At 42.9% G+C, this 14,305-nt stretch overlaps 1 protein-coding gene across 3 annotated transcripts in view; it reads right to left on the minus strand.

Annotated features, from left to right (window-relative positions):
- dok7b (docking protein 7b) overlaps positions 1-14,305 on the minus strand; it is a 116,892-nt gene that overhangs the window by 45,445 nt on the left and 57,142 nt on the right. For all 3 annotated transcript variants that reach the window (XM_043703636.2, XM_087974180.1, XM_043703645.2), the window contains one exon: positions 9,608-9,656. In XM_043703636.2, the coding sequence (XP_043559571.2) occupies positions 9,608-9,656 (49 nt within the window). The remainder of the gene's footprint in view (positions 1-9,607; positions 9,657-14,305) is intronic.

Here is a 14,305-nt window from a genome sequence, read left to right on the forward strand (position 1 = left end):
GTATGCAGCGCCTCTAACCATTTCTTGATATCACGTGGCGTGAATCAAATTGGCAGAAGACTAGTATCTATAATGCTGGGGACCACTGGAGGAGGCCAAGATGGACCATTTACTTGGCATTTTTGACAGAAGGTTGCTGTGAGTGCATCAGCCTTATCTTTTGCACTGATGTATTGGGCTCTTCCATCATTGAGGATGTGAATATTTGTGCAGCGTCCTCCTCCAGTGAGTTATTTAATTGTCCCCCACCATTCACAACTGGATATGACAAGACTGCAGAGCTTAGATCTGATCCATTGGTTACAGGATCACTGAGCTCTGTCCATCACTTGTTGTTTGGCATGCAAGTAGTCCTGTTTGATAGCTTTCCCTGCAAGTTCCCCTCTGAGCCATTCACCATCCTGACTTGGAAATGTATCACCGTTCCTTCACTGTCACTGGGTCAAAATCCTGGAAATCCCTCCCTAATACCATTCTGGGTCTACCTACGCCAAATATAGTGCAGCGGTTCAAGAAGGCAGCTCACCCCCACTTTCTACAGGGTAACAAATGCTGGCCGTCTGCATTGCAAGACCACTTTTTTTAAAAACATAAAATCCCTGTGAATGTTACGATCAAGTAGATATTCAGCCCCCATATTATTTTGACATACCTTTTGTGATTTGCTAATTGCCCCCAAAATCTGCAACCAATTCCCTTTGATCTATTTAAAAGCTGTGCCATGTGCTGCAAACTTACAACTCAAGGTGATAAAATAGGACTGAAAGTTAATGCATTGGATTAAGTGACTCCGTTTAATCGTCATCGCCCTTCTATAATTGCCAAGGGAATGCATCCAGAGTGTCCGCGGCTGCATGTGGCTTTGATACTTGAGAACGTGTATGTCACAATATATTAACATATTGCTCTAGAGTGTATTCAGAATCCAACTCACATTTAAGGCAGCACAAAATGTACTGAGGCAATTAGCAGGTGGAAGGGGAAATTCAAATAACATCAAAATATTTCATTTGTATAGTGCTTTTTACTGGCTTAGTGTGTCCTTAAGTGCTTCGTGGCTGACAAAGTGATGTTGCAAAGTGACAGCAAAAGAAGGAAAGCTGATGTGAGGAAAATCACAATGAATGGATAGGGTATGGAATGCACTTCCTGGAAATATGGTAGAGGCAGGTTCAATTGAGGCATTCAAGAGGGCATTGCACACTTATTTGGATAGAAATGGCATGCAAGGGAATGGGGTTTGCACTACGTAATGATATTCATTTGAAGAGAATGTGCAGGATGAATAACCTTCTTCTGTACAGTAATAATTCTGAGACAAAGTCATTTTTGCACAAATTAATTGGAATAAATAGGTTACTTGACTCAGTTAATGCACCTTTTTTACTCATCTCCCTCAATTAGTACAATTCCTTACTTGCTGCTGTGGCTATCTAAATACATCTCAACCACTCCCTGCAGAAGCAATTTCCACACTCTCGCCACCCTTTTGGGTAAAGAAGTACATTCTGAATTCCCATTTGACCATCTTATCAGGTGTCCTTCTCTGGTTTACTTGACCACACACCTGCAGTCAGCCACAAGACTGAAACTTCCATTGCTGGTTATAATGCATGGCAGTGGGACATGGAGGAGTTGCTAGTGTAATGGGAATATCACTGGGTTAGTAACTCAGAACCACAAGCGAATGGTTTGGAGACATGGGTTTGAATCCCACCATGGTTGATGGCAAAATTTGAATTCAATAAAAAATCTGAAATTAAAAGCTAGCTAAATGGCTACTGTGAAAACACTGTTGATTGGTCAGATATAGTTCTTAGGGCCAAAGGGTATGCAGAGGAAAATGGGAATAGGGGACTGAGTTGGATGATCAGCAATGATGCATACTGAATGATGGAGTAGGGTCAAATGGCTTACTCACTATTCCTAGTTTCTGATTGTCTGGTATCAGCCTCATGAAGCTTCTCTGGACAGCCTGCAATGCCAGGATCTCTCTCCTTAGATAAAGAGTTCAAAACTGCACACAAAATTCCACTTGTGATCTGACTGGAGCCTTGTGCAGTTTTAACAAAATTCTCTATTTTTAATATTTCATTGCCTCTGAAATAAAGGCCAAATTTCCTTTTGCTTTCTCTGTTAACCATTGAACTTTGATGCTCGCATTTTGTGATTCATGAACAATTCCTGAATCTCTTTGTACTGTACCATTTTGCACTAATTCTCCTATTAAGTGACATTCAGCTCCTCTATTCTTCCTGTCAAAATGCATAATCTCACATTTACTCATGTTATATCACATCTGCCAACTTTTGCTCATGTATATGACATGTCCTAATCCCTCTGCAGATTCTTTGTTAGATTCTCACCACTTGCCTTCCCACTATTTTTGTGTTATCCACAACCTTAGCATTAAAGGGAGGTGGTTATCTCCTCTCTTGTAGGAGGTGGTCATTGCTGAGCACTTGTGTGGTATGAATGTCACTTGCCCCTTATCTGCCTGAGTTTGGATGTTGCCCAGATTCTTCTGCAAAGGGAGATGGACTGATTTGGTGTTTGAGAAGTCATAAATGATGCTGAATATTATGCAGTCATCAGTGAACGTCCTCGCTCTGACCTTGTGACAGATGGAAGGTTATTGATGAAGCAGCTGAAGATAGTTAGATCTAGCTCCCCTAAGGGACTCCTGCAGAGATGTCCTGGAGCTGAGATGGCTGACCAACACTCACAGCAATCTTCTTATGTGCCAGGTATGACTCCAACCAGTTTTCTCTCCAGGTTCCTCTAGCTTTGCTGGAACTACTCAATGCCACACTCAAGGCTAGAAGGGCTAAATGACTTCCACTTGCTCCTAGAATAAAACATAACCTCCAACGCAATTCCTTCCTTATTCTACACCACAGGCTGATTTGGTCCCCTTGCTCCAGTCTATCAACCACACTCGATTGATTCTCAGAATGTGAGGGCTGTCTCGGAGGTGATGGAGGAGAATTGTGCCGAAATTCTCTGGAGCTTAGAAGAATGAGAAGTGAGATGTAATAACTCAAGAGGATAGAAGCCAGAAGGTTGCTTCCCTCAGCCAGAAAGTTTGGAACCCATTTCATAAGGGATCAGTCTTTATTAAGAAATGATGAACCTCGAGAATTCCACACCCAGAGAACATGCTCACATGCACAGTCTTTTTAAAAACCAAAACTGATCCGAGCCTGAGGCACTAAAGCATGTGGAAAAGGCAGGAACGTTGAATTGAGGTGAAAAGGTCAGCACTGATCATAATGTATAGCAGAGAAAGGTCAAGATGCCTTATCAGAGAATCATTACAGTACAGAAGGAGGCCATTCAGCCAATTGTGCCTGTACTGGATCCGCAATGTTCTGCCCCTTTCCTCATATCCCTGCACACCGTTTCTAACCAAAGAATTATCTAATGCACTCTTGAAGGCCTCAATTGACCCTGCCCCCACCACATTTGCAAGCCATGTATTCCAGATGCTAACTACTCACCGTGTGAAAAAGCTTTTTTCTCACATCACTCTTGCTTTTGCTTCTCTTTTTTTTTCTTTTCTGAGTGGGAACATTTTCTCCTTATCTACTCTGTCTTGCTTGTTCATGATTTTGAAAACCTGTATTAAATCTCTTCTCAGTCTGCTTCTGTCCAGGAAGAACTGTCTCAAGTTCTTCACTCGATCCTCATCTCTGAAGTTTCTCGTTCCTGGACCCATCTTTTTGTACCCTCTCCAACACATTCACATCTTTCCTATAACGTGGCGCCAATGGCTATACACAATATTCTTGCTGATAAGTGTCTTGAACAAATTCAACATCAACTCCTTGCTATTGTACTGCATGTTTTATTAGTAAAGCCCTGTATATTTTAATAACTTCACCCTCCACCTGTCCTGCCATCTTCAGTGATCTGTGCAAATATACACACAGGTTCCTCTGATACAGCACCCCCTTTAGAATTGTGCCCCCAATTTGTACTATCTATCAATGTTCTTCCTTCTAAAATGATTCACCTCACACTTCTCTGCTTTGATTTGGAGATGCCGGTGTCAGACTGGGGTGTAGAAAGTTAAAAATCATACCACACCAGGTTATAGTCCAACAGGTTTAATTGGAACCACTAGCTTTCGGTGTGCTGCTCCTTCATCAGGTGATAGTGGAGGACACAATTGTAAGACACAGAATTTATAGCAAAAATTTACAGTCTGATGTAACTGAAATTATACAATGAAAAATACCTTGATTGTTTGTTGAGACTTTCATCTGTTAGAATGACCAAGATAGTTTCACTTCTTTCATATGTAAATCACAACACTTTTTTTAAAAGTTACATTCTCAGGTTACCTATAACAATTGATATCAGCCAGATAGTGTGTTGAAGGTGTTAGCCCCCTGTGTTCCCTGTCTGTGCCATAATGTTTAGACTGATTCTAATCTAAAAAGTAAGTTAACAGAGTCTTACATGGATTCATGCAGTTTTTGTGCAAAGTGCAATGTAACCCTGCAAGTACAAATTCACCCCACAAACATATATGCATATATGTGCATGTGGGTTTATGTGTGTGTGTGTCTGTCTGGGTGGGAGGTTGTGAGTGTGAGAGAGAGTGTATATGTGTGTGTATGTGAGTGTAACTTGCGGAGTGCTACTTGCGGAGCGTTTCAGAGAACACCTCTGGGACACCCGGACCAACCAACCCAACCACCCTGTGGCTCAACATTTCAATTCCCCCTCCCACTCCACCAAGGATATGCAGGTCTTTGGACTCCTCCATCGTCAGACCACAACAAAACGACGGTTGGAGGAAGAACGCCTCATCTTCCGCCTAGGAACCCTCCAACCACAAGGAATGAACTCGGATTTCACCAGTTTCCTCATTTCCCCTCCCCACCCTGTCTCAGTCTAATCCATCGAATTCAGCACCGCCTTCCTAACCTGCAATCTTCTTCCTGACCTCTCCGCCCCCACCCCAGTCTGACCTATCACCCTCACCTTGACCTCTTTCCACCTATCACATTTCCGACGCCCCTCCCCCAAGTCCCTCCTCCCTACCTTTTATCTTAGCCTGCTGGACAAACTTTCCTCATTCCTGAAGAAGGGCTTATGCCCGAAACGTCGATTCTCCTGTTCCCTGGATGCTGCCTGACCTGCTGCGCCTTTCCAGCAACACATTTTCAGCTCTGATCTCCAGCATCTGCAGACCTCACTTTCTCCTATGTGAGTGTAAAGTGTGTAAGTCTGTGAGAGGACGCATGTGTGAGTGTGGGAGTGTGTGTGTCTGTAGGAGTGTGTGTGTGTGTGTGTGTGTCTGGGGTGGGGGGTTGTGAGTGTCTGTGAGAGAGTGTATATGTGTGTCTGTAGAAGTGTATGTGAGTGTCTGTGTGCCTGTCTGTGTATACGTGTGTCTGTGTGTATGTGTGTGTATAGGGGTTCCTGTGTGTGTGTGTAGGAGTGTCACCCTGTCACAGACTTAGACTACTTTACACTCACACACACATATACACTCTCTCCCACAGACACTCACAACCCCCCACCCCAGACACACACACAAACACACGCACTCCTACAGACACACACACTCCCACACTCACACTTGCATCCTCTCACAGACTTACACACTTTACACTCACATACACACACATATACACTCTCTCTCACACTCACAACCTCCCACCCAGACAGACACACATACACATAAACCCATATGCACACATATACATATATGTTTGTGGGGTGAATTTGTACCTGCAGAGTTACATAGTACTTTGCACAAAAACTGCATGAATCCATGTAAGACTCCGTTAACTCACTTTTTAGATTAGAATCAGTCTAAACATTATGGCACAGACAGGGAACACAGGGGGCTAACACCTTCAACACACTATCTGGCTGATACCAATTGTTACAGGTAACCTGAGAATGTAACTTTTAAAAAAAGTGTTGTGATTTACATATGAAAGAAGTGAAACTATCTTGGTCATTCTAACAGATGAAAGACTCAACAAACAATCAAGGTATTTTTCAATGTATAATTTCAGTTACATCAGACTGTAAATTTTTGCTATAAATTCTGTGTCTTACAATTGTGTCCTCCACTATCACCTGATGAAGGAGCAGTGCTCCGAAAGCGAGTGGTTCCAATTAAACCTGTTGGACTATAATCTGGCGTGGTGTGATTTTTCACTTCTCTGCATTGAACCTCATCTGCCACCTATCCTTCCACTCCATCAACTTGTCAATGTCTTTTTGGAGCTCCATATTTGTCCTCCTCAATGTTTACAATTCTTCCAAATATTGTTACATCTGCAAACGTTGAAATTGTCCCCTGCACACCAAGATCCAGATCATTAATATATCTCAGCACAAAGGTCTCAATAGCGATGCTGGGGGACCTACACAAACCTTCCTCCACTCTGAAAATTATCCATTGACCATTTCTCTCTCTTTCTTATTACTTATGGTCTTCTTGACTTCCTATTTTCTATTATATTCATACAACGTTTGGTTGAATCTTGCAGTATCCCATGTGTCCTTTGCTCTACTGGTCATCTGATAAACTCACTGAAGTTACAGAATACCCACTTTTTAAAGAAGGACTGGCTCAGTCCAAACCTGCCGTGGAAGTTCTGACTCCATGCTCTTCCATGCTACTGCTTTGAAGAACACTATCCTCAATTCACTTCCTCCTTCCTGTCCCATGCGTTAGGTTTCTCTGCGAGAACCTCTGAACATTATTCCTCTGGGAACTTTGAGAATTGCAGTTCAGAATTGAAATTGGAACAGCAGCTTGTTTGAAAAAAAAAGGAGAGAACAAAAGACTGGTGTTTGCTGTTTGGAGCTGGCCTGGAAAGATAATGCAGGTTAATTACTGATCTCAGAACCCTGTGGATGATTTGACACCAAGATGTTGTTGTGCTCAGGGACTGGCAGCTGGGTAGAATTGGTCAGTCCATGGATTCCAGTACTAGTCAGCCCTCGATAAAATGTAGAAAAAGTGAAACCAAGGAGCAAACTGGCTCTGGCTGGGTTTCAGGAAGAAGGGGGTTTCGCTTTGGAAACTGCTGGACACGAATGTGCTTTTTGGTTTTTAGTTACTGGCTTGTTGAAAGTTCTGAGAGCACAGCCCAGTAATAGTGTCTAGACGTCTGCAGAAATTGTTAGCATTGCCTGGTGACTTCAGAATTTAAGCAAGATATCCGGACCCATATGTCTGTAATACAACCCACCACCCAAGGGTTGAATAAAGGCCTGGTATTCATCACTAAAATGGTTATTGAACTGACAAATTACAATCTTTTGCTTTTTTAATGTATCCTTTAATTATGCCTCTCTGTCTGTTTCTGAGTAGGGTTTGTGATCAAATATCATTGGGCCTGGATAAAAGATATTAGTTAGAATGCCATGTTTACCATCTGTTTTCTTTTAAATTTGCATTCTTAAGAATAAATGGTCATTTTTTATTAAGTTATAAACGTATGTCCAAGATCTATTACTTGTAAAGTCTGGTTGGAAACAATCGAGCAAGTTTGTGGTCACAGAAAGTTTTAAATTCAGTGTGTAGTGAGTCCAGTGATAGTGAGGCTGATTTGGTTTGGCTTGCTATCCCTGTGTCATCACAGGAAGGGAAACATTTGGCCCATCATGCATCATTTAGCTCTTACAGCTACCCATTTGCCTCAGTCTCCTGCAATTTCTTTCTGCTCAACAATTATTCATTTCACTTTTGAGAGCTCCTGTTCAGTGTGCTTTCACTACCCTTTCAGGCAGCACACTACAGATCACAGCAATTCTCTTCATAACAAAGATGTTTCCTCACTTCCCCTCTGGTTCCTTTACCAATTGTCTTCAATGTTAAGAATGTTAGTCTTCAACTGTCTTCAAAATGTACATGGATGAGTAACTGAAACATCACAGCACTGAAGGCTATGGGCTAAGGGCTGAAAAGTGGGATTAATGTAGATAGGGTGATGATTTTTGTTGCTGGTACAGGCTACAATCGGCCAAAGGGCCACTTCTGTACCATATGATTCAATGACTTTATGATTAATGATCTACATCCTCTAATTCCTGACCCTGCTGCCAATGGGGACAGTTTCTTTCACATCTACGCCACCAAGACATGCAAAGAGATACTGACCATGTAACTATTGTTGATTGTTGTTAAAGGAAAAAGACAAAACCAGTTTTGCTGATGTCCTTTGGGGAAGGAAATCTCACTAAAATATTCCCCACTTGCCTGGATAAGTGCAATTCTAGCCATATTCAAGAAGCTCAACACCACCTAGAAGAAAGCTCCTGTTTGTTTGCCCCATTCATCACCATCAACACTCAGGGTCTATGGTCCCAATACACAATGACAACAGTGTGTAGCACCCTATAAGATTCATCTCAGTAACTCACCAAAACAAACTCTACCACATGAAGGATGAGAGGAATGGAATACTCCCCACTTGCCCGCACTACTGTTGCTGCAACAACACTCAAGAACCTCAATACCATCCAGGACAAAGCAGCCGCTTGGTTGGCATCACATCCACAATCTTCCACTCCCTCCACCACCAATGGTCAGTCGCAGTAGTGTGTACTATCTACAAGATGCACAAGAGAAATTCATAAAAAATCCTCAGACAGCACCTTCCAAAATCATGACCACTTCCATCTTGAAGGACAATGGCAGCAGATACATGGGAACACCACCACCTGCAAGTTCCCCTCCGAGTTAACCACCATCCCAACTTGGATATATATCACCGTTCCTTCACTGTCGCTGGGTCAAAAACCAAATCTCATGAGTGAGTAAAAGAAAAAGCAAACTCATGGGATACGACCCATGGGAGTAAGTTTCCTTCCAAGCCACTCACCATTCTAACTTGAAAATATCGCCCTTTCTTCAGCATCACTGGATCAAATTCCTGGAAATCCCTCCCTAATGGCAGAACCTCAGGAAGACAGAATCCTTCTGTCTTCCTCCACTTCCCTCCACCTTCACCAAGGCAACGAGAGGTGGACACAAAATGCTGGCCTAGCCAACAACACACACATTCCGCAAGTGAATAAATAAAAGATAAATAGCCTGATTGATACTTCTCTCTCTCTCTCTCTCTCTCTGGTGTGAAGAATGCTCAGTAAATTCACAGGAACCACATAATGCATACTGCCTTTGCTGTTTCTTTGCATCCTGAAAACTATGAGAGAACAAGATCCCTAGAAACAAAGCTGTTCCTTCAGTACACCAATCTGTATCCCATCTCGTAGGCAACAAATCCTCTTCAGCCCCAATGCTCTAGTTACTTATCTCAACAACTATTTTGGCCATTGTACTTCATTCACAATATGGCAATAACTAAAAGTCTTCAACAGGCCTGAATCACATATCCTACATCTCAGCAGAAAATAAACAGCAGACTCCTTCAATGCAAAGGGCAGAGTGCAAATCTACACATAATAATCGCACACAAACCATAACTCATGCATATCTGGATTTCATCAGGCTATCTCACACAGCTATTCACCTTTTCACTCAGCCCCTCCGTAGGTTCAAGCTTTGTCATTAATGTAACAACGCAGGAGATCAGCAATGTGAGAGGAATGAGTTGACCATTCTTACCTGGAGCAGCGGGGATAGATGAGGCTCCTGACGGTGATGCTGTTGTTCCCTGCACAATGACAATAATGAGAAAAGAAAATCATATACTGATGGAGAGCTTTCTCCAATCATAAAGAAGGCAATTTTGTTTGCTACTCAAAGCAAAGCCCATATCTTGTTTGTCACCAGGGGGCAAATAGACAATCTTATCTCTCAGTATTATAACACAATTTATTCAGATTCTAAACAGGAGGATTTAGAATAAGATGGATGTTTATAAAATGATGGGGAAACACATTACCAAGTTAATATAGTATCGCAGTTCAGCAAGTGTGTTTGGTACTAGAATAACTTACCAATTTCCTTTTACCTATCATGCCTAGCTCACTGAACTGCATTGACTCTGCATCCACAATTGCTTTGAATTTTTATAAAAGTACAACATTCCTGCAAAAGAGAAACATGTTGCGAAAGCTGTACATCCTACATTTATCAAGATAATGCAAGAATGCTAAATTTTAATTATCAGAATTTATATGACAGGAGAAATTGATACTGGCTGGTTGGCAAGTCGACTCTGATTGGCCGTGGTAATGCCTCCGTCGGTTCACACAGTATCTCTTTATGAATGTGATTCTATGATTGGTCAGCACTTGTTGAACAACCTGGAGTGTGGGCTAATAGCTACACTAACAACCAGTTTAAGATGATCAGTCAAGTTCATTATGTGGCTCAGATCTGCTTGCTCGAAGCGACATACCTTCATGACCAGGAGCCAGGTCTTTGCAAACAAAAAGGAAAGTGTTCAGATCTTGCACATTCTTTTTAATTACCCAGGAGTCTGTGGAGCTCACCTGTAGTTCTAACACCATGGCAATGTCCTGGAAAATCAGACTCGACAAGTGTGGTGCTGGAAAAGCTCAGCTGGTCAGGCAGCATCCAAGGAGCAAGAGAGTCGACGTTTCGAGTATAAGCTCTTCATCAGAAATAAGTGCCAAGGGAGTGTCTTATGATGCTGATGTTTGGCTAAGTAGAGTGGAAGATGGGGTGGTGGCACAGTTGCACTTTGTAAAATAAGAATAGAAGAATCCAAAATGACCTGTTGAGCTTACTCCAACATTTATTATAATCATGGGCTTCAACTGCATGGGGCGGCATTGTGGCTCAGAGGTTAGCACTGCTGCCTCACAGCACCAGGGATCTGAGTTTGATTCCAGCCTCGGGCGACTGTCTGTGTGGCGTCTGCATATTCTTCTCATGTCTGTGTGGGTTTCCTCCAGGTGCTCCGGTTTCCTCCCACAGGCCAAAGTTGTGCAGCTTGGGTGAATTGACCGTGCTAAATTGCCCATAGTGTCCAGGGATGTGCAGGCTGGGTGCATCAGCCATGGGAAATGCAGGGTTACAGGAATAGAGTAAGAGGATGGGTCTGAGTGGGATGCTCTTCACAGTGTTGGTGTGTGGACTTAATGAACTGAATGGCCTGCTTCCATATTGCAAAGATTCTATGAACTCTACTTGCCCACCCACTCCCATTTCACTGTTCACAGAACTATTAGAGTGTAGAAGGAGGCTGTTCAGCCCATCGTGACTGTGCTGGCTCTTCAAACAAGACCTAGTGTTAAAGAGGTAAAAACAATGACTGCAGATGCTGGAAACCAGATTCTGGATCAGTGGTGCTGGAAGAGCACAGCAATTCAGGCAGTATCCGAGGAATTTTGCCTGTCCTCGGATGCTGCCTGAATTGCTGTGCTCTTCCAGCACCACTGATCCAGAACCTAGTGTTAAAGGCCTGCTTAACACCATATTTCCCGGCAGTACATTTTCCACACCCTAAATAATTGCTGAATGAAAACATTTTTTTCACTTTACTCTTGCTTCATTTGTACATCGTTTTAAATCTATACCCTCTCTTTCTTGTTCCTTTTACGAGCAGGAACATCTTTTAACTATCCACGATCCATCATCCTGCTCACAATTTTGAAAATCTCTTTTCATCCTTCTTCTCTCCAAGGAGAACTGTCCCAATTTCTTTAATCTATCCTCATCACTGAAGTTTCTCACTTCCTGGAAGCATTCTTCTAAAATACTTCTCTGATATATTCACATCTTTCCTATAATGTTGCACCCACAACTACAAACAGTACTGCAGCTGAGGTATTAGCTCAGTATCACCTCTTTGCTCTTGTATTCTTTGCCCCATTAATAAAGCCAAGAACACTATATGCTTTATTAACTAATGCCACCACCTATCCTGCCACTTTCAGTGTTTCAGTGATCTTTAGAGGAATCCAACATCTTGACTGTGAACCTTTGCAGCGAATACTGATGGTGAGGTGTGTGTGTGTGTTTAAGTGTGTGTGTTTATATGTGTGTGTGTCTTGGAGGTGTTCCTTTATTTGTGTCTGTGTTCCTGTGTGTGTGTGTGTCTTGGAATGTTTGTGTGTGTCTTGGTGTGCGGGCGTGTACATGAGAGGGAAGGGGTGATGGACGGATTGCAGGATTTGATGGTTAGGGCTGTTGTACTTTTAACATCCATCAGGTGGTGCTGGCGAGAACAGCTGCATTGCTGGCACTGCAGGATCTCAGCAAGAAAACAGAAGGCCAAGTAAATGACAATGAGAGAAACAATTCCAGTTGTACAAAGTTTGCTTTACATGGCTATTATTAAGGTAAAGTCGCCGTAGGCCTACTAGCCCATATGGTGCTCTCTCATTAGAGAGAGAGAGAGAGACTGGTGGTAGTTAAATCCAAGGATAACCACACAACAGGGGACAGGTTAAGTAGGAGAGTCCTTATATGGTAACTTCAACCAGTGTGGGAATTGAACCCACGCTGTTGTCATCGCAAACCAGCTCCAAGCTAACCAACCCCTGTTTGTAATTATGATAATGCCAGTCACAATAGAATGTTCCTAAGTTCTAACGGCTACCATTAGGGCCTCAATATGGGGAGGTGGTGGCATAGTGGTAATGTCACTGGCCTTAGTAATCCAGAACCTGAGGTTAATGTTTGAGCATGTGGGTTCAAATCCCACTGTGGCCCATTGTGAAATTTAAACTCAGTAGCAAATACCTCAAATTAAAAGCAGGAGCCTTAATGGGGACCAGGAAATCAGTCTGGAAGTTTGCATCCTTACCTGGTCTGGAATATATGTGACTCCAGACCCACAGCAACAAGGTGGATTCCTAACTGCCATCTGGACACTTAGGACTGGGCAATAAATGTTAGCCCTACCAACAGAATGAATTGAAATGAAAAAAAACCCACGCCTGGAATCTTGGAGATGATTTTGCATCTGAACAGTGGTTTGTCACTAAGTAAAACAACGCATGCATCTGGAGGGGAGGGGAGGTTTCTCATCATATGGAAGCTCCTAAACTGACTGATGAACTTTGGATACAATTTCTGTTTTAGGATTCTAAAGGGATGAACAACCTCAAGCCCCCATTGACAAGGTATTTCACTAACTGCAGCCCTTCAGATCCAGATGACACAGCCTGCATACAAAGGGAAGGGTCAATTTAGAAAGGAGTCTGCGATTTGTACAATGTTTTAAAGCAGAATAAATCTGTGGCCTTCTCATCCCATTGACATATAAGAAACACTATCACAAGGCACCAACACAGTGCCCATGGACTCTGTAATATTAACAAGGAAGGAAGCGGGCTTCCAGTCAGCTTGGGGTCATGACCGACAAATGTGGAAATGCATTCCTCCATCGCTCTGTCCTCCGCAATGGTCAGCACAGTTACATAACTGAAACCTGAGGGACTACAGTGGCACCTGTGCAGCATTCTCAGCTGCCTGACTTTTCACATACTCACGCCACATCACAGAATAGACCCAGTGCCAGAGCCCTGTCTCTCCTTCAGCTCTGTCTCTCCTTCAGCCCTGTCTCTCCCTCAGTCACCACAGATTGAAGAAAGGATTTGCATTTACACAGGGACAGCACATACATGGGAATACCACCACCTCCAAACCACTCACTATCCTGACTTGGAAATATATCATCATTCCTTCACTGTTGCTGGGTCAAAATCCTGGAATTCCCTCCCTAATGGCATTGTGAGACAACCCACCGCACAGAGACCACAGCAGTTGGAAAAGGTAGCTCACCACCACATTCTCAAGGACAACCAGGGACGGGCAATAAATGCTGGCCCAGCCAGTCATGCTCACATCCATGTCCCGCAAGAGAATTAAAGAATCCAGCTGCAGTACATACAATTCACAGAGGGGACAGGAGCAATGTTCCAAGTCACTTCATACAACATTCCTGCCATCTTTTCTGAGAAAGGCAAGCGCGGTGACAGTATGAAAAAACCAGCAATTCCAAACACCATCACACTCACCGACTGACATGGGATTTACAGCCACAGCAGCTCAGTAAAGGCTGCTCAATCCAGTTTCTCTTCAGTCATGGGAAGAGATTAGGGAAATTTGAAGTCTTCGCTTCACTCTAATAAACTTGAGGAAGACTGACAGACGTTTTCAATTCTGCTGAATGTTGGGGAGATTATAGGTGAAATCACATTTCCAATGGCCAATGCATGGATAGCCAAATGAGAGATTAAGGATTTTTTTTGTTTAAAAGCTAAATATCGCAGATGCTGGAAACCTGAAATAGCAACAGTATATGCTGGAGAAACGCAGCAGGTCCAGCAGCATCTGTGGTGAGAGAAACGAGTGAATGTTTTGAGTTCAATAGGACTCTTCTTC

This window comes from Chiloscyllium plagiosum, unplaced genomic scaffold (assembly GCF_037043375.1).
Source record: "Chiloscyllium plagiosum isolate Xiang-an unplaced genomic scaffold, Cpla_swu_hap1 HiC_scaffold_2, whole genome shotgun sequence".
NCBI classification, from domain to species: domain Eukaryota; kingdom Metazoa; phylum Chordata; class Chondrichthyes; order Orectolobiformes; family Hemiscylliidae; genus Chiloscyllium; species Chiloscyllium plagiosum.